This window comes from Cydia pomonella, chromosome 16 (genome assembly GCF_033807575.1).
Source record: "Cydia pomonella isolate Wapato2018A chromosome 16, ilCydPomo1, whole genome shotgun sequence".
Lineage (NCBI taxonomy): Eukaryota > Metazoa > Arthropoda > Insecta > Lepidoptera > Tortricidae > Cydia > Cydia pomonella.
This window is the reverse complement of record NC_084718.1, coordinates 8,260,686-8,286,483: the sequence shown is the minus strand read 5'-3', so window position 1 is coordinate 8,286,483 and position 25,798 is coordinate 8,260,686. Positions and strand designations below refer to the sequence as shown.

The window sequence follows — 25,798 nt, the reverse complement described above, 5'->3', positions numbered from 1 at the left end:
CAAATAATTACCTACTTAAAGGTACCTTAAGTTACGAGTAGGACTAACTTGTAAAAAAATGTTAACTTCATATATTATAGGTAGTACGCATATGAGTTTTGTAACATGTCTTAATTATTATGGGTCACTACCCAGATCTAATCTAGATCACTATCTGTTAGTGATATACTTAACACCGTCCTTAGCAGTTAATAAAAAATGTTGAAGCTACGATAGAGGACACAGAATTTATATTGTAAGAAGTCTAGGGGTGAAGCAATTTACTGCGAGCTCTAAAAGCTATACAAAGGTATTCGTAGTTTTTTTTTATGTGATAGTCAGCAAACGTGCAGACGAGCTACCTGATGGAAAGCGGTCACGGTCGCCCATGGACATAAGCAACATCGTAGGAGCCACTTAAGCATTGCCGACCCTTTAGAAACCTAAATACCCGCTTCTTGAAGAACCCCATGTCGTAGCGCAATGGAAATACCACAGGAGGTAACTCGTTCCTCATTCTGCACGTTCTGGGAAGAAACGGGTGATGGTCACTTATTCTTGGTGTGCCATGACTGTATCTTAAGAAGTGGGGAAGAGCTTTGATATTTAGGCGGAAGGTACGGTGATAAAACCTAGACGATAGCACTAGTTCAAAAAGTTTTTCAGAGCATTCCACATTATAAAGACGATAGAACATGCAAAGAGAACCAACAGTGTCTCCGAAGGCTAAGAAGTTCTAAGCCGTCATTATTGACGGCTTAGAACTTATGTACGGAACCGTCAGCAATTCGAACTGCCTAAGATCGTTGGATTTTCAGTAGCTTTACAGCATTTAATTAAGCGATAGGTTGCTTTAAATAAAGTGCCAGTTGCTAACCGTTTTACAAGGTAACATTGTTTAAAATAGCCCATCTCAGGTTGCACCCAAACGAATGAACTGTTACCTTATCTTGTAATCTCATATATCATATATTGTTATATTTGTAATGTTACTCTTCAACATTAAACCGTACTCAATATACTTAACGAGTGGAACGTGCCTAATGTGAGTAAACATACGCTGTTGAGTCTCTGACTGTCAAATCTGAGCTTTCTATTCTAAATGGTGTTAAGTCACAATATAAATGTATACCAAATTCAATCTTAATTCAGTACACTTCAGTCCAAAATACCGCAAGCACGTCTCATTGTTTTATATTTTGTTGTCATTGCTACTGAAATTTTAAACGGTAAGTAAATAGTTGATATAATTTTTACGGTGACTAGATTAAAAAGCGAATATTACCTAAACCTCTTTAAATAGTTACTCGTTAAAACAAAATAGTCAGTAATAATAATTTGTATTAACTTTTTTCTTTAACTCTGGTTAGACTCAATGTGTATGCAAACAGGGAAATTAAGATTCTTTTTCTCATTTATGTACTTATTGAAAGCGGAGGTATTTATTTGGCTATCCAAAAGCTACGTAACCAAGTGAAAGAGGAGATCACGTATTTTAGAGACCGGAAAGCAATTATAATTTTTCAATTGTTCAAATAATTTTAAATCCTACTATACAGGATGATTCAGGAGACGTGAGCAGGATCAAGCCTGCATATTCGGTAAATTATCAGCAACTGTTTCGTACCAGTATTTGTGAGATTAACGTTAATTTAATTTTTACTGTTCAAGAAAAAGAGTTTTATTTTATTTACGATATTTATGGTCACCCTCTTTGTTTTATCCATAATAAGTGACAAATTGAATGTGATCGGAGTCTGGTTACTTTTATAAAGTCGTATCTCACTAAAATGTGACATTTTATTTTCTTCATAATCAAAGTGCTGTCATAACGGTTAAAGAGGTTTTATCTTTGTTAATTAAGTGTTGTAGGGTGTCCATGATTGTAGATAATCAAATTTGTCCTTAAGGCAAAGTTAAATAACAGATAAAAAGCGTGATTGTTTTACTTAAATATGACGGTGAACGATTCATTAACATTTACTGATTGTGTAGGCTTAGTCCAGCTCACGTCTCATGAATCACCCTGTATAGAACTGAAAGTCTGGATTCGCTCGTATGTTTTCGGTACAATACGTGTTTTAGCGGAATTAAGGGCACGGTACATGAATTTCATTTTCATTCAAACTCCATTGATTACAATGAATTCAGGTATTAGTAGCCATAACATAACAAGTATGTTTGCAAGCACAATGCACGCGTGATTGACATTTCTAACATAGAAATCCTGTCATCAAGTGATGTTCCAGGTATCACACACACATCACAAAGAAGGCTTTTCACAATTTACACGCCTACTGATGTACCTTCTGAATAACTTTTGAAATTGCGAAATATAAACAAAGAATAATTTTAAAAACTTATCACGTGTTTGTATGGAGATAGAAACTTTGCATTTTCTAAATATAACTTTTACTTACTTTAAAAAAATCACAGTCTTCATTTTTTTTCGGAATTTTCCACAATCCCCCAATCACAAACATCCGATTGATATATCCAAGATTCTAGACATACTAACTCGCATTGAATTCTTAAAAGCCGGGATAGAATCAACACTATCAATACCTTTATCATTGATAGATGGAGGGCCCGAGCCCGGTCCCATTGTCCGGTGACGGATGGACGTCAGATCCGGATACACGGAGATACGTGTGATTAATGCTTCGTTGCTAATCTCTAAAAAGCGTATTAAGGGAATTGCGACGTTTTCCGAATTGATTTCGATGATTGTCGCAAGTTGAGATCTTCAACAGCTCTCTATTTTCAAAGATACATCAAAATACTAGTATAAAAACACTAAAATTTAAGGCGCGGTGTATAGTAAAATGCGCTATTTTTAAATCGATATTTACAGGCTTGTACAAGGATTTCATCGATTATTTTCTAGTATGTATAACTTCAGTCTTTGAACTAGCCGTATGCTTGTCAGAAACACGATGGCTCATCTTTTTCTCGATAGATTTTTGCTTTGAAAATATGCTTAAAACTGTATTTATTTCGGTATTTTAGAAGTACTATGATGAATATCAATATGAAATTTACTTCATTCAATAGCTTTTAAGTAACTCTAACATTTTGCTTGTCAGTTTATCGATGCGTTAAATTTTTCATTCATAATTATGAATTCAATATTTTGTCTACTAAACGTTACCCTGCGCGGCAATACCGTCAGTACGCCAGTACGCCCGTGACCACTGTCAGCGTCGGACCTGTGCTAGTTTAGCGGACGTTACATAAAATGGATAATCACACTATAAATACACAAATATGTTAAACACACAATGTTTTCATCACTCTTACGAAGAAAAAACTAATTTTTAAGCTAATTGATTCTTAAATACGGTGACATTTCAGACATCCATCCGTCATATTATCTTTTTTGACAAGTTTTACACACGCACCTGTCCGGCATACAGCCACGATTAACCAAATGATGAAATGGTGCCTTGCACCCGAGTTAAACACTCTACTTTTCATTTTTAATACGAGGAAGGTAAAATACATGTACATTTTAAAAAACACTGCTAAGTATAAAATTCAGTAGTACTTATTTCGTACCTACTTTTAACTATCAATTTAGGTAAAATAATATTTTAAATGGCTATTACAGTAGTAATCAAATTGAATACCTATTTTTAAACGCAAACAAATAAAATTAATCCGCTTGTTTAATTTATATAAGTCATTATATTGGAACAGCTTCATTTTTAACACATACAGGATGCAGGAGATATACTAGATTTAAATATGTGGGATTTAAATAGTGCTTAGTGAAAGGTACCATTTCACGTTTTTGTGGAAGTGCTCAAATGGCTGTAATAGTTTATGTTATAAGTGTTGAATTTGTTTGGTATTTCTGGTTTATTAACTTTCATATGGTATACACTTAAGACTTTATTTACAACATTTATCAACTATTTTATTTTGTAAGGTGAGCAGGAGTGATATTTACCCTTCAAATTCCATTCAAAATTTTGCAAGTACTCGGTTCGGCAGTTCGTATATATTTGTACCTCTCGCCAATATTTTTATTTCACTGGTTAATTATTCTGTAAATTGAAGAATATCACTAAATTCCATTTTTGATAATGTTAAACATAAAGTCCTTTGTAAAAGTTTGGTATAATACTTTTATACCATGCTATTTCTGTTTTGTATGAAATGAAAACTGGTGACATTTTATTTCTTATTTCAAGTATAAATTTCGATGACACTCTGCCGTCAATTTCAGGTCTTAGCCAATTTTACCTTCTTCTTTAAAACCTTGGACCTTGTTATGTGATATGCTTTTACTATTTTTCCTGCCAATACAAAATATAAGTGGAAAAATCGATCGAAAGTTTCGCAAAATATATTTTCTTCATTTTTGCATTAGGGTGCTTATGTGTAATATGTATATATTAAAATAGTTTATTTTTAAATGAATCACTAGTCAAGGCCTATAGTATGTCCCTTCAAGTGGCAGAAGCCAAAACGTAAAAAGTAGTCACGTGGCGGGGCCCCGTCGGGTGTTCAGCGCGGATTTAGAGAATATTACAAATTCAACAATTTAAGCTTATCTATGTATAAAAGTATATATTGAAGCATATATCGTTAGAATAAGCACTAAATACGCTATTCGAATAGAACAATTAAATTATTGTCTTCTTCTTCTTGGTCCCTCAGTGCTGAGGATCGTGACATCATGTCCTTCTGTTGAAGTTGTCCTTGTTGTTGTTAAATTATTGTAATGTTTATGCATTTCGCCACATGCACCTAACTAATCAAACCTAGCAACAGTGACAGTTTTCCAGTTTCGTTATTAAAAATGACTACCACCACAAAACAAAGTTATGATTGGAGGTAATTGTTAATTAATTTTCTACGTAGGGCTTAAAATTCAAAGGTTAAGTCATAAAAAGTGCCCGTGAGGAAACGGATTTTTTTTAACCACGTATTCCTGAGGCCATAAGAAGAATTTCATGTACAAGTTTAAGTCAATTCCGCAAAAAAAAATTGTGTTTTTTTTTTTACTTTTTTTATGTTTTTAAACATATTAAGTTCATGTTCTTGGAAAATTTATGGATTAATATAAATTGGTACATTTTTTTTCGTAAAAATTAGTCCATTCAAATGGTACCTTGCGACTTTGATATCTGTCAAGAAGGTAGTCTAGACTAGGTCCCAAAGTGGCGACTGGCGACATAGCCATTAAAAAGGCGTTATGCACTAAAACACAATATTTTTTTTAATTGGTATTAACTCTGAAACTAGGCGAATTAAAAAAGTTTATATGACATTTTTGCCTCTAAATACGATCCGGAATATACTGTTAAAATCTTTCCGTTTCCTCGAGGGTACCGTGTATTTACAAAATAACCTCTTTAAAAATCAAGACAGAACTCGACATAGGCGTTCGATCCCGGATGAACGGTCCTTAGCAACCAAGCGTTAACAAGCGTGTGTATGTATGTTTTCCTTGTCTAACTTGCTAGCTACTTTTGGGCGCTAGAAGAGCGTAAATATACTTCAAAGCCTTTAATTTTGCCACTAAATATGGCAACACCTCACTAACCACCCTCTGTTGGCCGACAGCTTTCTGGCTATCGCATCGACCCGTGAGTGGTGGGCCACCACTTGAAGGGATAAATAACATAGTTGACGATAAAATAATTTTGTTCATCGGAAAAGTTTTGTATGTTAATTAACTTTACGGAACAGGTCTTAACTGTACTTCTTTCCAAAGGAAAATAATACTCATTGAGACAATTCTAACAACCTCAAACGCAATTTGGTTGCGATATTTTGACACAGAGTTCCTATGGCCACCTCCTCTCTCATGCATCAGATCAGCTGGATGGCACCATAATATTTCATTGTCACCCTACTTACATATGTATGCAGATTTTCAACTTCATCTGAAACCTCAGTGGGTCAAATATACTTGTAATATTTGATTACAGACAGAGTAGACAGACACCAGACTGATTCTTTATTAAACATTAATTAAAGTCAGTCAATTATACTCATTACTATATAACTTCGAAGTAGTAGTAGTAGTATAAGTGCATTTTTGCCATTATAAAATTTAAATAATAAATAATAATAGCAGTTTTCTCGACTTTTGCATTTAAAATTTATAATCGTCTTCATTGTCGTCAATTCAAAAAATAACATAGAAATAGTCGTTACAGTTAGAGTCATGGTTCTTTTTTGAGAAGATAGCATAATTTATCTACTTTTTGGAGCTACATATGCTTGTGCATACCTTATGCTTATGTTTTCAGTTATCTCAATACCAGCAAAAACATGCTACCTTTTTACGTTCACTTTCACAAATTACTTAGCTTTGCTAGTATTCTTCCTTTTTTCACTACTTGCCCGAAATTGACTTCTATTGCATTTTTAAGGTCAACTAAGTTTTGAATAGGTATCTATATATGATTTAAAGCAGACAGTTGTAACTTTTGTCTGAATTAGTAAGTAATATTATTTCGACACAAAACGATTTGGTATCATTTTACTAGGTTCTCAATTTGCCGCGGTATATTCTAGTATTATATATAATTATCAAATTTTTAATTTAATTAAGTTTAAATCATAATCAATATAAATTTCCGGAAAAGATCCCAGAACTAACAAACCAGAATACGGATGGCGTCAGAATAAGTACGTAGGCTTGCTGCGAGCGCGGCGCGCGGGGCGCCCGCCTGCCTGCTTTACCACTTCGTCTGCTTCACCCCCTCAAAAACCTAAAATCTCTCTATAAGAGCGCCTTAAAACGTAAAATTAAAAACACTAAGATACATTCTTTTATTTACCTATAACTTTTTAATTTCAGTGTCGAGGTCGCTCGGTAAGACCAGAAGCCTGTCCGCATTACCCGGTTGGGTCCGATTACTTTGAGCAAAATATAGGCCAGCAACTACTCGTATAGTTCGCTTTTTAGCATTAGAAAGAAGGGAAGTGATTTTGACGTGTCTTTTTATTGAAAACACTTTTGAAAAATAAGTCACGGCAAATAAGTAATGATTATAAATCATATACGATCATTTACATTCTATTGCTTTCATAAATAGTTACTGATACAAAAAAAAACATTTTTCAATAAAAAGACGTGTCAAGATTGCTTACCTTTTTTCTAATGCTAAAAACGAACATAACTGACAATACTTTTTAAAAGGATACACGATTACATAGATGGTTCAAAAGAAAATCGAATCGGAACTGATTCGTTTTTAAATCTAGTAGCTCTGTTTACGGCGATGTAGACTTACGACCCGATTCGAAGAATAATTGAGATACGTTTATTGATCTTGGAAAGATCTTTAAAAGATCGATAACTAAACGAAATGTCAAAATTGACGTTTATATCGATTCCGCTGCGATCCCAATAAGATCTATCTACGATATTTCTAACGTCAAAGTTACCCGAATCGAGCTGCTTCTGTCAATTATAAGACATACAAACGATATCTAAATAAGAACTTATCTAAACCAGCGGTGGCATCATGGTTCCATTTTTATCACTTGTCACTATGGCCGTCACTTTCGCGCTTACATACTTGTTAGAACGTGACAGGCATGGTGACAAATGATAAAGAGCCGACCATCTTAGCCCTACAGCGGTGGCAACATGGTTCCATTTTTATCACCTGTCACTATGCCCGTCACTTTCGCGCTTATATACTTGTTAGAACGTGACAGGTATGGTGTCAAATGATAAAGAACCGACCATCTTAGCCCTACAGAGGCGGTATCATGGTTCCATTTTTGTCACTTGTCACTATGCCCGTCACTTTCGCACTTACGTACTTGTTAGAACGTGACAGGCATGGTGACAAATGATAAAGGGCCGACCATCTTAACCCTACTGAACTTATCGTTATCGTATTTCATTTTTCGAATCGGGCCGTCATACTGATTCGTAGTATTAATACTATAACGACTACCACTATATTACTACTAATACTGTACTATTTTTAAAGTGACTAAACCAGAGAAATACCGTCACCGTCGGTCAAAAGGTCAAATCATAAAAACTAAAGTTACTCCCCGAATAAGTGCTAATAAAATAATATTGCAATTAGATGTTATCACTGTCCGTTAGTCTAGATATTATAAAAAGGACCCAAATTCAGCAACAAAAGCTTTGAGTTGCGTGTATGAAGAATCTAAAGATTACCTCCAATACTTATTTTACAAGACGTAATGAAGTAAAACTGATTGATCACAGGGTTTTAGTTATAAAGGTCCCAGGTTCGTGTCTTGGGGCTATTATCATAATGACGGCGCGACACTCGGAAACTAGATAGCATCGTATCGCGCGCGGTGGACAATAACCCTTACCAACATTCATTTATAATAATTAGTTGGCGTAAGGCCAGCCCGATATGAATAATATGAATATTGCCATATTTTATCAGACAGCGTCGTGTTATCTGTCGCTGACGCTGAAAAATCATTATTTTGTACGTCAGAATAAACGATAAAACAAAATGAGATAGGTAGTGAATATTTGACATTCGAATAATCCAAAATAAAATGATTTGGGTTGTTACATTGCTACATAGTACATACTAGGTTAAAACAATACATATTTCGGCAACATGTAGATTTCTTACATTCTATACAAAGCATTGTGTAAAACTTTCACGCAAGCGCGAGTACATGCGCCAGAAATGCGTAAATGCCAAAAATGCGTAAACACAATAAAAGCCTCAAGGCAAACATACATGTCAAGTATGAACGATACGCCAATCATTCGGACTAGTTAACGAAATGAGTATTGCGAGTCAAGGACAGTGCGGCCGTTTGGGAAATAACGCCACTTCCTTGGAGAAAAGCTTCTAGCGAAAGGAAATCCCGATGTTTCAAAGTAGTCATAAAAACAATCAGATAGAGTTACTTTTATTCCCTGAAGGTCCCAAACTGTGTAGACGTAACTGGAGCCTTGATTCATTACCGATTGCAAAATAAAGACAGGTTACTGTTAAAACCCTAACTTGAAGACATAAAATAAATACCCGGAACTCTTAATCTCTAAATCATACTGGCAGAGAAACTCAGAACATGGCCCTCTTAATTGCTCATTGTGTGACTAAGTAGAAGCATTCCTGAGACCCATAGTAAACTACCACGTTCCAGAGTATTAGGTGAGTGAGGGTACAATTTGTCCAAACGCTAAAAGTTTTTATATTTAGGGTGGAAATGTATGTACTAGATAACTAATATTGAAAGAAATAAAGCCTTTATTATGTGGGCTACATGTGTCACTGAAAACCAGGAGTTAGCCAGCATTTCGTTTTTAATTTGGGTCTGATGTGCTGTCGGAAAGTTTGCAAAATTTGGAAATTTCCACATGGAAAAAGGATTATGCCGAATTTGGCCTACGATTCAATCAGCATACTATATATGCGATAAATTTAATCATATTTCTTACAATCTCATACATATATTAGATTCCAATGGACACTTCTTATTACCGATAATATAGTAAAATAATCAAATCAAATAAGAATATAAAATCTAATATGTATATAGAATCAAATTATCGCTCACGGGCGCAAACTAACAAATTAACATATAATTATTTAATGCATAAAAGAGTAATTAAACCAAATCCACCCATCAAACTACGCCATTACATAAAATCAATAACATTTGTTATAAATGAACGTCTAGAGCCAAACATAAATAAGTTTACTTTAATAATTCGTTTTCACACTTAATGCTATAATAGAGCTGTTATACTCTATTCCGGTTTGCATATTATGTCTTATTAATTTATGGAAGTATATGTATAATCATTACAAAAATATATTGACCTAATAATACCAACTCATTCGATATTTGATCTTTGACATCAGCCTTTAATTTGCATAAACGCCCAATGTCATCGATGTGTTTAGACTATTTCATCATCATCATATCAGCCTCTTATCGCCCACTGCTGAGCATAGGCCTCTCTTCCAGTACGCCACTTATCCCGGTCCTAAGCCAATCTCATCCATAAGTGACCCGCAATCTTCCGAATGTCGTCCACCCAACGAGCCAACGGACGCCAGGCACTACTTTCGTCTGAAATCGGCCACCATTCCGTTAACATTTTGGCCCACCTTCCATCACTCTGCCTGGCAACATGTCCCGCCCAGCATTTTAATTTGGTAATGACGTGTCCGACGTCTTGCACCTTGGTGCGACGTCGGATCTCGACATTCCTCACTCGGTCTTGAAGTTTGATGCCGAGCATGGCTCGCGCCAGGGCTCTCTGTGCCACTTGACTCGAATTTTATGCACAGTCTCCTTAGTGAGCGTCCATGTCTCGGCACCGTAGGTCATGTTGGGCAGGACACATTGGTTAAATAGGCGAGTTTTCAGGCATTGTGAAATGTTAACGGGTTTGAGGATGTCCGCCATTATATTGAATTCCGTCCAACCCAGCTGGATCCTCCTGGAGATCTCCTTCTGTTGGTGTGTTTTGTCAAATGATAGAATATGTCCAAGATACACGTTTAGCTCGACCACCTCCAGTACTTCGTTCCCAACCATAATAGTTGGAATCGATATACCAGAGATGTTCGTCATAACTTTAGTCTTGGACATATTCATCTTAAGACCTATCTTCAAAGGAGCATGGTAAAGGCTTTCAACCATGCCTTGAAGATCTTCCAGGGTCTCGGCAAACAACACAATGTCATCGGCAAATCTCAGGTGCGACAAGACACTTTACACTACTTACGGCACCTTATTTCTTTGTAATAAGACTAATAAAGCATAATCATATTTAACATGGCCTGTACGATCATACCCATTAAGGCAGAATTCCTAACCTTAAAATCGTACAGAATTTCTTCTTTTATAATGTTTTGTGAAGTATCCGTAGATTTCTAATAACTATCGCGACTTTCACTTCATGTTTGGACTGTTTGGCGCCTACCAATATAAAAATTAATAATATAAATATACCACCCATGTTTAGCGAGTGTTGAGCCAAACATGATCCTTTAGGAAACTTCTCATATTTTTATATGGCGGTCTAAATTTTCCGTTCTTTTTTTCCATCTTCTTTGTTTTCTGCCGTCTTTGTTAATTTCCGAGAACTTTCCCAACTTATTAGAAACTTTCCGCAACTTGCACATTTGTACGAACGTGTATACTTTTTAATTCTTGTAAATATGTAGTCAATTTTTTCTTGAACTGCATCATCAGTGCTCTTTGCCTAAATTAAGGCCGAACATTAGTACTATAAGGTGCGCTAGTATAAATATCTGAATAACGGTGGATATTCACTGAAAATAGCAGCAAGAGCAAGTGCAAGCATGAAGCATGGAGTGACTCAGAGATAAGCTATCTCGGTGATACAGCGCTTAGTAATCTACCTGTTGTAACTTACCTTTGTGCTCAGCTGTATGCAAGAATAGATATTCCATTGTCCTAAAGTCCATAGAATAAAAATTAGTGCAATAAGGGTATGGCAAGTCGAAAAGTTACCATTCGAATTGATTATACGAGACAGCATGTTTTCCAATACCAATGTTAATCCCGGAAAAGAGGTCACAGAGCAAAGCAAACATCAAATAACAACATGGCAATGTAGGATGTTCATCATTTAAACAAGAATTAGTGTGTTGAGTGTTAGTGTCAACGAGAGTGCGGAGTGTTAGGGTCGGCAACGCGCATGTAACTCCTGTGAAATTGCAGGCGTATATAGGCTACGTGGACTGCTTACCATCAGGCGGGTCGTATGCTTGTTTGCCACCGACGTAGTATATAAAAAAAACGAAAACTCAATGGCTATGACAAAAATGTGCCCTTTGTCGAACTTCTGGGATAATAAAGACTAACCTTTGATATGTGTGCGGTGGTCAAACCTCTGTTGTTGTACGAATACTACTGTTGTAGGTATATACACCTAAAGTAGAAAACATTCTCGAAAAAATGGAAAAAGATGACTAAAATTCGGTCAGGATCCTTATCAAGTTATCAACCGTTAAAGGTTATTACGAGTATGTATAATTTTTCAAAAACGTTTCATATCTCATACAATTTAGTAACATAATACGTGTGAGCCTCAAATCACCAGAAATCTGTGTACCTACAGAAGGTACATTGTTTGGCATTACGAAGGCACATTTAGCCCGCGGATCATTCTTTCATTGATGTGCGTGCGTCACTGAGCCGGAATAATCCGATCTAGGATTAGAACGGAATGATACCTATCGACAGCAGTGATCGCACCAATGTAGTTTCCATAGGATATACACGTAATTTAGGTTTTTCCTATCCCAACCGATATATCGATATATACTAATATAAACTATAAAGGCGAAAGACTTTTGAGCAGAAGTACCTATACTAAGTATAATTGTGTACAGCGCCATCTATCGGCAAATCCTATAACTAATTTGCGCGATGTATTGCACGTACATATGTAGGTTTTTTGAGTTGGAAACGATTTTAAAAATTGTTCTTTTATTTGAAAAAAGGTGTCTTTAATGTAATCTCATAGAAATTTCAAGGGTAATAAAAATACGTAAACTTGGTTAAATTGCAAACTGAAATCGGAAATGTTATTTGTTAATTACAAAAAAGTTAGCAAGATAGAGGTCTGATTATATTTTTCCTGTCAAATTCATAGTAATCTTAATATTATGTAAAAATGTCACATTTTTTCTTCAGTAAATTTTGGAGATAAGGGGGGCGGAATGGTATTTTTTTCACATTTTCCTCCATAAATCAATTTTTCTCCACTACTAAAAAATATTCAAAAAATATTTTGTCACTAGACTTTGAAATTTTGCCCCCTCTTCATATTGGGCATTTCCCATAGTTATTAAAAATAAAATAACAAAATAATACTTTCAATGTGTCTGAGTTAGCGTTCTTCATAACCATTCCAAATTTCAAATCGATAGCTTAAGTGTTTCTCGAGGGACGGACGGATGAACGGACAGAGTCGCACCATAAGGTTTCCTTTTGTACCTTTTTGGTACGGAACCCTAATAATCCCAAATACTGTGCGTAATACTCGTATTCATTTTATTCTTTATTCTTTATTCTTTATTGTATTGCAGTCATGCTCATTATACATTAGGTGTTACAATTTGAAGATGGTAGGTACATGACACCCTGTAAGGGCACTCAATATTTCTTAAGTCTCTCTAGGTATTTAATACTTATGGCAACGAGATCTATATTTATAACGTTATATTTTATCGACTTTTATGCAATATAAGATATAAAATGTCAAGTTCGTTTATGAAATTAATAAAATGATGATGGTAAATACTAAATGTAATGGTTATTTTATTAATATATTAAAATAATAAGCAACATGGTTGATATTAATTAACTATAGCGTGATTTTAGATATTGCATGATATACAGACATGGCCATGACGCGTAAGTCAGGTGGTGATTACGTTTTGCCGAGGGCATATTCAGACATGTCATTAGCGTCTTGGTCATTAGCGGCTCCGTCCCACCCTTTCTTCCACTAATGGCGAAACCTCGTGTCTGTGCGACTATAGATACATTATATTTGCTATATGTATAAATAAACGGTATCCCATTGTTTTGCCGACAAACATTTCATCGACAAAGATTCATAGAAATTTTAGTTCTAGTAATATAGTTTGGCGTTATTTTGTTTCAACTACTTACTATTTATTTAAATTTTCTTTACTTCTTAGAAATACTATTCAACGAATATTACTTGATCGTTGATTCTTTTCAAAGTATTTTAACTGGCAGAACTACTAAACATTGTAATTCATTTGTTAGACGTATAAATATAATACATTTTTATACAGGGTGGGCCCTGTAACTAAAGCAAAAAAAATTGCCAGAGGTTTCTTAACGTATGTACAGTTATTACATAGCGGTCCTAATTTTCCAAAGTTTTTAAATTAGGATATACAGTCATTTAAAATTAAGATTAGCCATCAATGAATTTTCACATTGCGATACTGTCGCTTAGCAGTCGTAGGATATCTTGGTACCGGGCGTTTTGACAGATTCTAACATGTGTGTGTAAGTAGGTAGTGCAAATTATTTTTTTAATTATTTTAGGAAATAAACAAAATTAGTCCTTATTTAGATCTACACATAATACATAGTACGTAATATTTTGTTGACCATTATCATTATTTTTGAAATACTACATTTGTATTTATTATTGCAAATCTCTTTAAAGGATTGGTTTGATTTTATGATTTAAAAATGTTTGTAACTTTATGGTACGTTGACAATGTCAAGTTTGCAAAACAGATATTATCAGCAATTCAAAATGCCACGAATACTGTATGATTCACGCGATTTGTGCGAAATGATTCTGCTTTACGGCGAAACTAGAGGCAACGCACATCGAGCTCTAAGGTTGTACGGTGAACGATTTCCTAATCGAAGGCAACCAGCCAACGGCCGAGTCATCACCAACGCCGTGCAACGAGTACGCGACAACTAGCCTGTGACTGGAGCAGTGCCGCCGGCACAGGGCCCGGGTGCGGCATTTAATTTTTATTTATTTATTTATACAAGGAATTCCAACAGCTATAAAAAATACATTAAACTTTTTAGATAGTAGTACAGAGCCAATTACAGGAACTCGCAAATAGAAACTGTATATATAATAACAAAAAAAAAAAAATTATGTAAGATTGGCATTAGAACGAAGAATAATACGTCATTTTCGGCAATGACCTACGACCAGCACCAGAAAAGCAGGCCTTATGTTTGGGGTGAATCACAGAATAGTACAAAAAGTTCTAAAAAATAGAAATCATCACCCTTATAAATTTCTTAAAATACAAGCCATGTTACCACGTGACTACCCAGTGCGACTTGCATATTGTGACTGGTTTTTGAGACAGGACCAAGAAAACTTGAACTTCGTGCGTAATGTGATATGGATGGATGAATCTACTTTTACAAATAATGGAAAATGGAACCCAAAAAATACACATTACTGGAGCAGCGACAACCCTTTTGTTATGAGACAAACGGGTCATCAGTACCGCTTTTCCCTAAACGTTTGGGCTGGTATTCACGGACGCACAATAATTGGTCCAGTTTTTATTGACGGAACCTTAAATACGGGACGTTTTATGCAATTAATCGACGGGACCGTCACAGATTACTTTAATAATTTACCCGAGAACATTAAAAATGAAACGTGGTTTCAACTCGATGGTGCACCTGCACATTCTGTTGTGCCAGTCCGACTAAGGCTAACTCAAATATTTGGTGATAGATGGATTGGTCGGTTTGGTCCCCGAAGATGGCCGGCAAGATCTCCCGACCTTACGTGTTTGGATTTTTTCCTTTGGGGAGCTATTAAAGATTACGTGTATTCGGCAGTGGAAGACACAGTCGAGATGCTGAGGAGAAGAATTGTTGAGGCGATCGAAAAAGTTCGAGAAGTGGATCTTGACAGAGTGCACCGTAACACACTCTTGCGTTATGAAGCATGCAGAACAGCAAATGGTCAGCACATAGAAAATTTACTTCATTAGATAGGTATTACTCATCACGTTCTGTCAAGCAACGGAACGATTTACATAGTTTATTTTGTAGTGTTGGTTATGCTACAAATATCTAATAAACATGATACCATTATCTTCGCTTTTTAATCACTATGTCTTTCAGTACAAGTGGCTGTGGAAATACTTGAGAGACAAGTGGGCATGCATCATGATAGAGAGAATGAATTACCGTAATGAACTTTTACTAAACAGTTTGTTTAAGACTATTTTCTGCGGTGGTGTGTCACCTTTGATATTTATTTAATAATAGGTACTTATTCAGAATAAATTGTTGCATTCTTATCACCTTAATAAAAAATTCGAGAAATGTCTGGCACCCTTAATTAATTTAAATTATTTAAAATCTTATTATTTACGAGAAAAGGCAGTTTGAAGTAAATGTTGTTACGACAAATGATAGTATTGACCTACAAACTTCATGCTAAAGCTGTACAGACGTATGGTTTCCGGATCCGGGAAACCTGAATGTATCCGTTTCTTCAAGTTTCACGCACACGTTCTTAATTTTTTCAGGCCTGCTACCGAGAACATCGAAAATTCGAAACATCTTTCTCTATCGCTCTAGCATATTTGACTCAAGAGCGATAGAAAAAGATGTTTCGAATTTTCAATTTCTATTTTCGCGGTAGCAGCACTGAACGGAATAGGGAAAAATCTGACGTCTGCGCCGGCCTATGGAACTCCTTATCTGAATTATCAATCCTGAAATCTTATCAGGAAACCGTACATTTGTTGCCAGATTAATTTGTCGATCATTTTGACAGTTTTGAGAAAAGAGTTAATTTGATCTTTCGATTTTCAGTCCTCTACGCTAATAATAATTTTATCATAAACTTTCATAGACATTCACGCAATTGCAAATGATAACTTTTTGTTGTTTATTTTCTTACCTATTGACAATGTACGTCAAGATGATAAGATACATCAAAGTTATGCAAATAAACGACCATTAAATAAATTACCACACACGAACGCAAAATATTTAGGTACGTAATACCTATGATGAAAGAAGAGCGAAAACAAATCGAGCTTTGTGTTAAATATTGCAAACGATTATCCTCCGGCTAATTAAGTATTTAATAGCCGCGTTACTTTCATCCCACTGCATCGAAAGTGTGGTTACCAAGTATTGGTCTGTTTGTGGCGGTGTGCATCCCGATTTTCACAGAAATTCATTGAAAAAGGTGAAACTCTCTTTAATATTGAAACGGTGCACACATGCCGTATCGGACGAAATGCAATGAATTGGAGTACAAGCCGTACCACCGAAGTTGTAGCTGAGAAAAATAAACATCCTTAACAAACCTTGTGAAGTGCATAACCAGTAAGATTTGAATACCTAATTATTATGAGTGATTTTATTTAGTGCACTTTTTTGTTGGAATTTCATAATAAAGAGTAAGTTGCGTTAAAATTATAATTTTATTACCTAAATATATCCTTTCGTGCCTACACCGTAAATCTACTTGATGAGAAAATTGTTACCTCTCGTTGAAAAAAGTGAAATTCAAGTGATAGTTCAACTGCATACGTTTAAACAAAATTGATGTGTTTATAGGTTTAGTAATATATCGATTAATTTTGTTAGAAAATAACAATAAATTTATTTTTCATTTTAATTAATTAATACCATTTGGACGTTATTACTGATTAGTTAAAGGGTGTATATTTTAATTTTTTGCTTTAGTTACAGGGCCCAGACTGTATATCGTACTACACATTTATATTTCAAAGTAGGTTTCGGTTAGGTTAGAACTGCAACTCCACACAGAAACGAACGGCTTTTAAAGTAAGTTAAGGTTAGGTTAGAACTGCAACCCCACACAGAAACGAACGGCTTCGCTGTCCGTCAGTCCGTCTGTCACCAGGCTGTATCTCAAGAACCGTGATAGCTAGACAGTTGAAATTTTCACAGATGATATATTTCTGTTACCGCTATAACAACAAATACTAAAAACAAAATAAAATAAATATTTAAGGGGGGCTCCCATACAACAAACATATTTTTTTTGCCTTTGTTATAAATAATGGTACGGAACCCTTCGTGCGCGAGTCCGACTCGCACTTGCCCGATTTTTTCTAAGATTAAGTACTCCATAGTAAATGTATGTATGGCGAACTTGAGCTTAGAAATGGGACAGGCTATACCATCCTTTACAATAGTATGCTACGTAATCCTAAAAACAGAAGCAACATTGTAAGCTTGTAGTTTCATGCCATTAGACGACACGTCAGTAAGTCTTTGATCTCGAAAACTGTGACAACAATTGGTTCAAAGAATCAAGGAACTACCATTTCAAAGCTTCGACACGTTATTTGCAATACTAAGTGTTTATAGCAAAACTGCGTTTGAGTCGCTCGTTCCTGAACAATACAGTCGCTCGTACTACATAGTGCCGATTCGCGGAATCAAACCAGTGTTATTATTTCAAACGTCTGTCAAACTGTTAACGATCTTAGCATAAACCTTTGCCCAACGATTTCCTCCGTTTTACATTCGATTGATTTCAGCGACCTGTACAATCTTTATTGGCTATTGAAACTCAATCTTTACCGTGCCGGAAAACAATTTGCCCGCAAGCGTGTTTTGTCATCGAGGCTAATAAACATCTGCTACAGTTTTCCTTCAAGAAATAATAATTTAAATTTTCGCCCAGGCAAGCTTGCTCGTAATTCCTTTTCGAGACATAAAATAAAGCTGAAAAGAACACGGTTCAAGACGTCGGTCGTTTCTTAATTTACGAGAGCGTTGTGTGGCGAGAGTTCGTCATTTCCGAGCGCCATCTGCAGGTAAGTTACGAGGGCCGGCCGCGGGCACGCACCGCGCACACATGCGCGCGCGCACACGGACACCTCCACTGTCCACCGTGGCCGAACAATCGATCGTAAATCGGCTTCGATAAAATTATAGGAGGGAACACAATGGATGGCGCATCTGCGACGCATAACCTGCCCTGTTCCCGAGGCAGAGAGCGCCCTTTCCCATGTCTCTCGCCCGCTCCCGCCACGTAACTCTCCGTCTCCGAGATAAAGTCTACATTCGCACGTGTATAGACAAGAGGTGTTTATTTTGAGAAAGCCCTGTCCGGCGAGAGTGGTCTCTAAGATGCAGAGCTTTAAGATGACTATCGCGCGTCGTTATCGGGGCTCACGTAATTGCGAAATTCACGCTTCGTGGCGCGGTACAAAAATAAGATTATGGATTCTGCTGAGCTGCTGCGTTATTGTGATTCGAGGATCCGTCCGTAGGTATGTCTGCGAGCTTTACGACTGCTATTCCTGGAGGAATAAACCGGTGCACTTATTGAATATTGTTCGGTTTATTTATGGTGGACAGCGCCATTGTCCGGAGGCCTGAAAATTCATACCCATTTCTGTTTGTTTACACATAGATTGTACAGCTGCAGCTGCAAGCTATTCTCATCGTCAATTATACTAATATTATATATATATGTAATATGATATTTCAGCGTATCTATTGATGTAAGGGCATTGACTGGTTTCAAATTCTCTCGGACGCGAAAGTCGTAAAAGATGAGGTCGAATTTCCCGTCAGGCCGAAGAGTCGCCAGGGTTATGGAGCTATAAAATGTGGCCAGATATTAACGACCCGTACCGACACAGCCTTTTATTAATATTGACCTAATCGTTAAATATGTTAAACCTGCCCATTTAATCAATATACCTATAATTAAGCTATTATGACGTTGACATGACGTTATTAAATTCTAAAAGTATCTATTGGCATGCATATGCCTAAGTAAGTAGTAAGTGTACAAGGTCCCGCGTTCAGTAAAGTTCATCGTATGGCCAATAGAGAAACTACCGATTTTACTCCCCATGTGCTCGTATGTTCATAAAAATTAAATACCTACATTGATTACCATCAAAACATTTTTCTATGAAATCTAGACAATAGTATAAAACTGTGAATAATTACCTACACCTACACCAAATCTCAAATTACACCTACTTATGAAAAAAATGGATAAGTAATTGAAGTGTACCATAAACCTATACACATATTCATAGGAAGCTGTTTAGATGTGAATTTATTTTATTTTTATCGAAGACTGGATTTTCTTGACTTTTAACTACATACATTACTAATGAGCAACAAAACTGAGATCTTAGCACACAGGCGATCAGTTTTCATAATAAATGGACTCAAAACATACACATATACGGCCGAGAGTGTGACCGAATATTTCGTATTCGACCAAAACCACTATTCGTGGCATCTCTACTTATTAATACAAAGATAAGGGCATATTCTACTTAACCATCCGCATTCATACTTTTTGAAATCTTCAAGTTACAAAATTTTGGTTAGCACGGTTCACAAAGGTACAAAATCGATGATTTGGTACATGAATGTTTGTTTTTATAAGGAGTCCAATAGGTAACTTTTAAGGTCCTCTTTCATTGGCTTTCGTTTGTTCTGTACTTAAGAGGGAAGAATAGCTTTGCGATCGTAACGAAATAAGGGTACTTTTTCTATGCAATTCCTTTTTGGGAGAAAACGGTTTCCCCTTACTAAATCTTAACAAATAACTTTGATTTTGATGTCGATTTATAGGTTTCGCTGTTTCGAAAAAAAAAAAATTTGTTTTGCAAATTTTGAAAAAAAAAAGGAAAATCTATAAACCTAGTTTTTTATTGTGTCAATAACATACTAAAAATCATGGAGAATGGAAAATATTTAGAAGTAGAATGATACAATCGGTTGGTCACATCATGAAAAAATCAAACCACGGTTAGATTTGACTGACCATATCATGAAGTGATCAATTCTAAAATGCCAATTTATGAAATGAACAAATTCTGCTTACCATCAGGCGGGCCGTATGCTTGTTTGCCACCGACGTAGTATAAAAAAAAAAAAAAAAAAAAATCTATGGTCTGGCCACGACCTACATGCCCTGTACTTTTTCTAAGAAAATTGTACCTAATTTATCTGAAGTATGTCTAGAAACGTTTGCTTCGTTTCAATATTTCATTATTTAGTAGTAACTAGCAATATTTTCCTGTTTTATTCACCCAAGTAGCTAATTTTAATCATTTAAAATGCAGATAAGAGGCTGGATGTAAATATTTTTGTAGTAGCAGTTCGGTTCTGTCATTAGTATGTGTAATCAATTCCAAAAATGTTGCCAATTAAAATATCTACGTATGAAATTAGTATATGGAAGATCAAATATATATCTGATGGACAGTTTGAAAACAAAGTGCGAAAATCTTTCGGCTGTTTTCGCGTGAATTGAATGCTTTAAAAAAACTAGCAATGGCGATTCAAAGCAACTGAATAGATGTTGCATCTAACCAAGATGATTAGACATGCTGAAATTAGACTTTAACATCATTTTAATAAGCAAGGCTCGGTAAAACGCGCGTCATTTTGAAAACATAACCATAATTTAGAAGTCGAAAATGTTCGTTCACAGTCTACGGATGTCATATTTAATCGTTGACATTGGTATTAAGGAAGTCTATGTTGTAGGGAACAGGGATTTGTTTTAAGTATATGTGTCAAAATGCGACCATATTTGTGAAATGCATAAACTACATTTTGTTACAGTATAATCACACACTATCGTACTTACTCTACAAACAACTGAATAAAAAAAATGTTATTGTAGTATATTGAATTACTGAACAATTTTACAAAGGAAAATACCATGTTCCTTTTTTACACAGAATCTAGATTTCATTTGCAAGGACAGACTCCAACCAAAACTTTACTAGGCTAGATTAAAGTTGGCTCGGTAGAAAAATCACGAAAACATGTCTCAAAGTCTAATTTATAAACGTAATATATATAAGAACCTTCGGTAGAGAATACCATTTGGCGTTGAAACTCGTGGTCCATGGGCGTGGGGTCGCAGCGCGCACAAGTTTTTTCCAGAAATCGTGAAGCGTCTGGTTGACGTAACTGGCGGCTTCGCACAACCAACGTATTAGCATTACGATACAACGAGGAAATGCTGCCAAAATCTTGCCTCAAGGGCCTATTTAGATTTAAGGTAGTATGTATGTATGTATGTATATACTTTATTGTACAATATATTGTAGTTATAGTAATACCTCTGTATCCATTACATAAATTGAAATTTTAAATAAAATTCTCATTTAATTTCAAATTTATATCGTCACCCTGGCTGCCAAAGCAGTATAATTTAAGTATAAAATGGAAGTATATTTTCAGAATCTAAGGTACGTAAACCCTTAAAACCCGCACGATGTCATATCTTTCGTCACAACTTTCGCGCGGGGCGCCGTATCTTTTATTTCCTTCTATTTCCTGGCTTTATGTCCCCTCTTAAATCCGATTATTATTACTATACTAGTAAACGTTTGTATGTTTAGATGTTTGAATATATGTTCTCCAAAACAACTTTACGGATTTTAATTAAATTTCGAACACAGATAGTTTATAGCCTTGAAATATACATAGGATGTTTACATCTCGGAATTAATCCCCTATGAGTATTGATGTGCCGTTGGAAATTTCCAATTTTGCGAAAATTTGGAAAAATGTCATAAACTTCTAATTTTTGTTTATGAATCGAAATTTTCCTTTCCTTTGTGTACCTACTATACATTTTTTCTGAAATTTCTAGGAACTTTTTCAACGTTTCACAACTTGTTCTTACGTCTGTATCTACTAGTATCTAGTGGGCCAATTCGAGTATTAGTTATTCGATCTGTTTCCGATATGATATGATACTGATCTGCCAGTGTCAAAAGTGACATTTCAGGTTGAAGAAAGGCCACTTTTGACACTGACAGATCAGTATCATATCGGAAAAAGATCGGATAACTAAAACTCGAATTGACCTGTAAGGGTGCAATAAGGATTGCAATTTTGTACAAGAGTAGGTACTTGGGGGAGGCGGGGAGCATTGTGACGAGTTCTCCGCGGATGATTTCGCGGGCAGTGGCTAGCGTAAATTTACTTAACATATTATAAATTATAATAAGCGGAAACACCTATCAGTAGCATATTCGATAAAACGAGTGCTAAGGTAAAAACATGTTAAATAATGATATGGTTTCGCAGTTTTTACTGTTTTGGGTGCGTTACTTTTATTTACCATATTAAGAAGAGTGATGCAAAACGCATGTACGGCCATGTGTATTGCTGGCATAAAATAATATTCAAAATTTTGATAGATGTAAATCCTCCAAATTGACAGTTTTAAAGTGTGTACAAGAACCTACCTAATACTCACTAGAATATTATAATTATTTGATGACACTGCCCCACGTTGTCTTTGCAAAGTCTGTGGTGAGTGGTGCAGAGTTAGCTTGGTTCGACTCTATAGGTACTCTGCATGGAATATTCAATGACAAAGTGTGGTAATGGCATCATTAATAATACATTATAATAGACCCCCATTAATCTCCATCTTTATATATAACTTTCATCGTCATCTTTAAAAAGCGTATAGTAAAGATATGACATATTATGTAACAATAATAATAAACACTTCAGTTCTTCAAACAATACCACTTAATAACATTCAGTGGAGCTGACGAGTATTTGATTGAGACTGACAATTTCGTTGGTACTCTCAATATTTCCATGTGCGGCCGGCAAAGTCAGCATCCAAAGTATCTACCGGCCCGATTCGAAGAATGAGATACGATAACGATAAGTTCTGGTTTAGATAAGTTCTCATTTAGATATCGTTTATATGTCGTATAATTGACAGAAGCAGCTCGATTCAGGCAACCAATGTCACTTTGACGTTAGAAATATCGTAGATAGATCTTATTGGGATCACAGCGGAATCGAAATAAACGTCAATTTTGACATGTCGTTTAGTTATCGATCTTTTAAAGATCTTAAACATGTTTTATTCATTCTTCGAATAAGGCCGTACCACTCTATACGTAGAACAATAAAATTAGACTGTGACATCCTAAGAACCCGAACTGTAGAAATATATTTAAATTTGAAACAGTATTCCAGGGTAGCGGATACGTTTGGCGGCTTTTTTCAGACAGGCATCCAGCAGGTATTATAATGCTGCCTGTACTTAGACACAGTACATTTTCCTGAAACTAGAATTTGGTATATTGACCATGTACAGCGTGTACGTCACCCGCCATAAACCGCATCGTAAAAACTGACGATTGCTTCTGCAAACCGTTGTGCAACCGATGTTTGGGAAATAGCTGTCTACCTACTGATAACAATATTCCAATGCCAACGTGAACTCTATCGCCCCGCAATAAGGCCCACCGGCCCTCCCTCGTGCCGCTTTACACCAGCTGCTGTTCAAGTTACGATGTTTGAACAAAGTTTACGTTTTTCGTTTCTGTCTGAAGTTGGCACTCAAACTTCCTTGGCACGAGGTAACGTGAATCAGAATTGTTACCTTTGAGCTTCAAAATATACTAAAACACATTCAATTGTACCTACCTAATGAACGCTGAAGAATACTTACCGGATCAAAGCTCGAAGTAAACAAAAGAACGTCACGTTTCCGTACAGTACATAATGAAAATCCTCAACGCGCATCCAATGACAACTGACAACGGAGGGGACATCCCTCCTGTCGAACTGCAAACTGAAATAAACTTTGAGGCGTCAAGCTACGGTCGAGTGTTCACTGGCAGGGAGCGGAGGATGTCCCTCGCTATCTTGTCTGGCGGGGGCGGCGCCAACCAATAGCGAAGCGCGGTGAGCGCATCACATATCTCTTATCTTATACCTACTGCGCATCCTCGTAGCACTCGTAGACCTTCGTAGAACTGAAATATAACTTTTAAAAATAGATTTTCATACCTTGCGAATGCAGCCTCCTCGCGACCGCCTTGGAACGCATTTTTCACTCTAATATCAAAAAGTTCATTTAAAAATGGAACGCGTGTTTTAGGAGACAGTGCGACCCGGGCGGGCGTCGGGGACGTACGTCCAGGGAGTGGCGTGGTGTCACGCGAGCGGCCGGCGGGACACTGCGTTCACGTGCGGTCGCGGGCGCGGGAAAGCGATTTCCACGCGGGAAACGATAGTGACCGGCTCGCTGTCTGGCGGCCACTCGACAACTGTCAGCCGGCCGTCTTGTGACGCCATGGCGCGCTATGGTGCCCATGCAGCCTTACCACTTTTTGTAGGCTCTACTGCAACTTTTTTATAACCCGCTGAAGCACGCAGGTTTAATATCTACGTTTTTTTTTAAATTTTTTTGGATACCTATTCTTTGGCTACGAATACAGTAAAAGTCAAATAAACGTCTATCAAAATTCTTCATGTTAATTTTAAGTTATTATTCGTAGACTACGCAATCAATTTATTACCTTGATGTAAAGGACATTAAAAATTTATTCGTTTCTTTTTATTATAAAGAATATTAAATTAGATGTAAAACTAACCTTTTAGCCTAACTAACCCAACCAATATAGTATTAGTTAAAACTAGTTCGATAGAAATAGACGATGGTAGTGAATTAAATTTTTACTTAAAACATGTTCTCAATTATAACCAGGTTGTTGAAACCTTCTGAAAAAAAACGAAAATGATAAATATCATGCTCCTATTTATTTTAAGGATTGTTTATGACCTTCAAAGTTTTTTGTCGTGGGGAGATGTAAGTTCAAATAATGAAACAAACTTTGCAAACTGGCGACAGAGATTGTAATTGCTTAACCAGGTTTAGTGATGGGCCGTTATCGAGAAGTTTCGGAAACAAGAGAATATTGCAGGAGCAAAATAGAGATTTTTTCTTGAAAGGAATTTCCGAGAAAGTACTTTAAATATACAAAATTTTACATTATTTATTTTTCGTATATGTTGATATTAGTAATTTATATGTAATTGCAATACATTTTAATTCTTTTAAATAGTTTAGAGGCAAACTTCTCTTCGGTCTCGAGAAATTTCCAAAAAGTTCTTGAAATAGTAACCTAAATAAAATAAAAATTTATTGTTCTCCGGAGAACTTTCTCGTGTTCATCTAGTACCGTTTAAATGGTAAATAGTTAATCAATAAAACACATTTATTTAATTTGTCACCACTCGTTGCGAATTTCCTGCTTTTGCACTTGTATCGTAATATACTAAGTATTATGTATTAGCTACTGGAAAAATACATTAAAGCTTACCCCGTTAAAGGGTGTAACACTATCCACACTTATGGGCTCATCAGAAACGTCACGCCACTCTCTTCATCTTTCTTTCCCTATTTGCGTTTTACTTCAGCCGGACTCTTTTCGCAATTGATCATATGCCGTATCAATCTTGTGACATTTTATACCTCATCACAAAATAAACACACGTATTTGGTACG

The 25,798-nt window shown here is 36.0% G+C and overlaps 1 protein-coding gene across 2 annotated transcripts in view; it reads right to left on the bottom strand.

The window, feature by feature from the left end:
• LOC133526710 (histone-lysine N-methyltransferase PRDM16-like) overlaps positions 1-24,522 on the bottom strand; it is a 156,420-nt gene extending 131,898 nt beyond the window's left edge. For both annotated transcript variants that reach the window (XM_061863428.1, XM_061863429.1), the window contains exon 1: positions 24,298-24,522. In XM_061863428.1, coding sequence (XP_061719412.1) covers positions 24,298-24,337 — 40 coding nt within the window. In that variant the 5' untranslated portion in view covers positions 24,338-24,522. The remainder of the gene's footprint in view (positions 1-24,297) is intronic.
• Between the last annotated feature and the right edge of the window lie 1,276 nt (positions 24,523-25,798).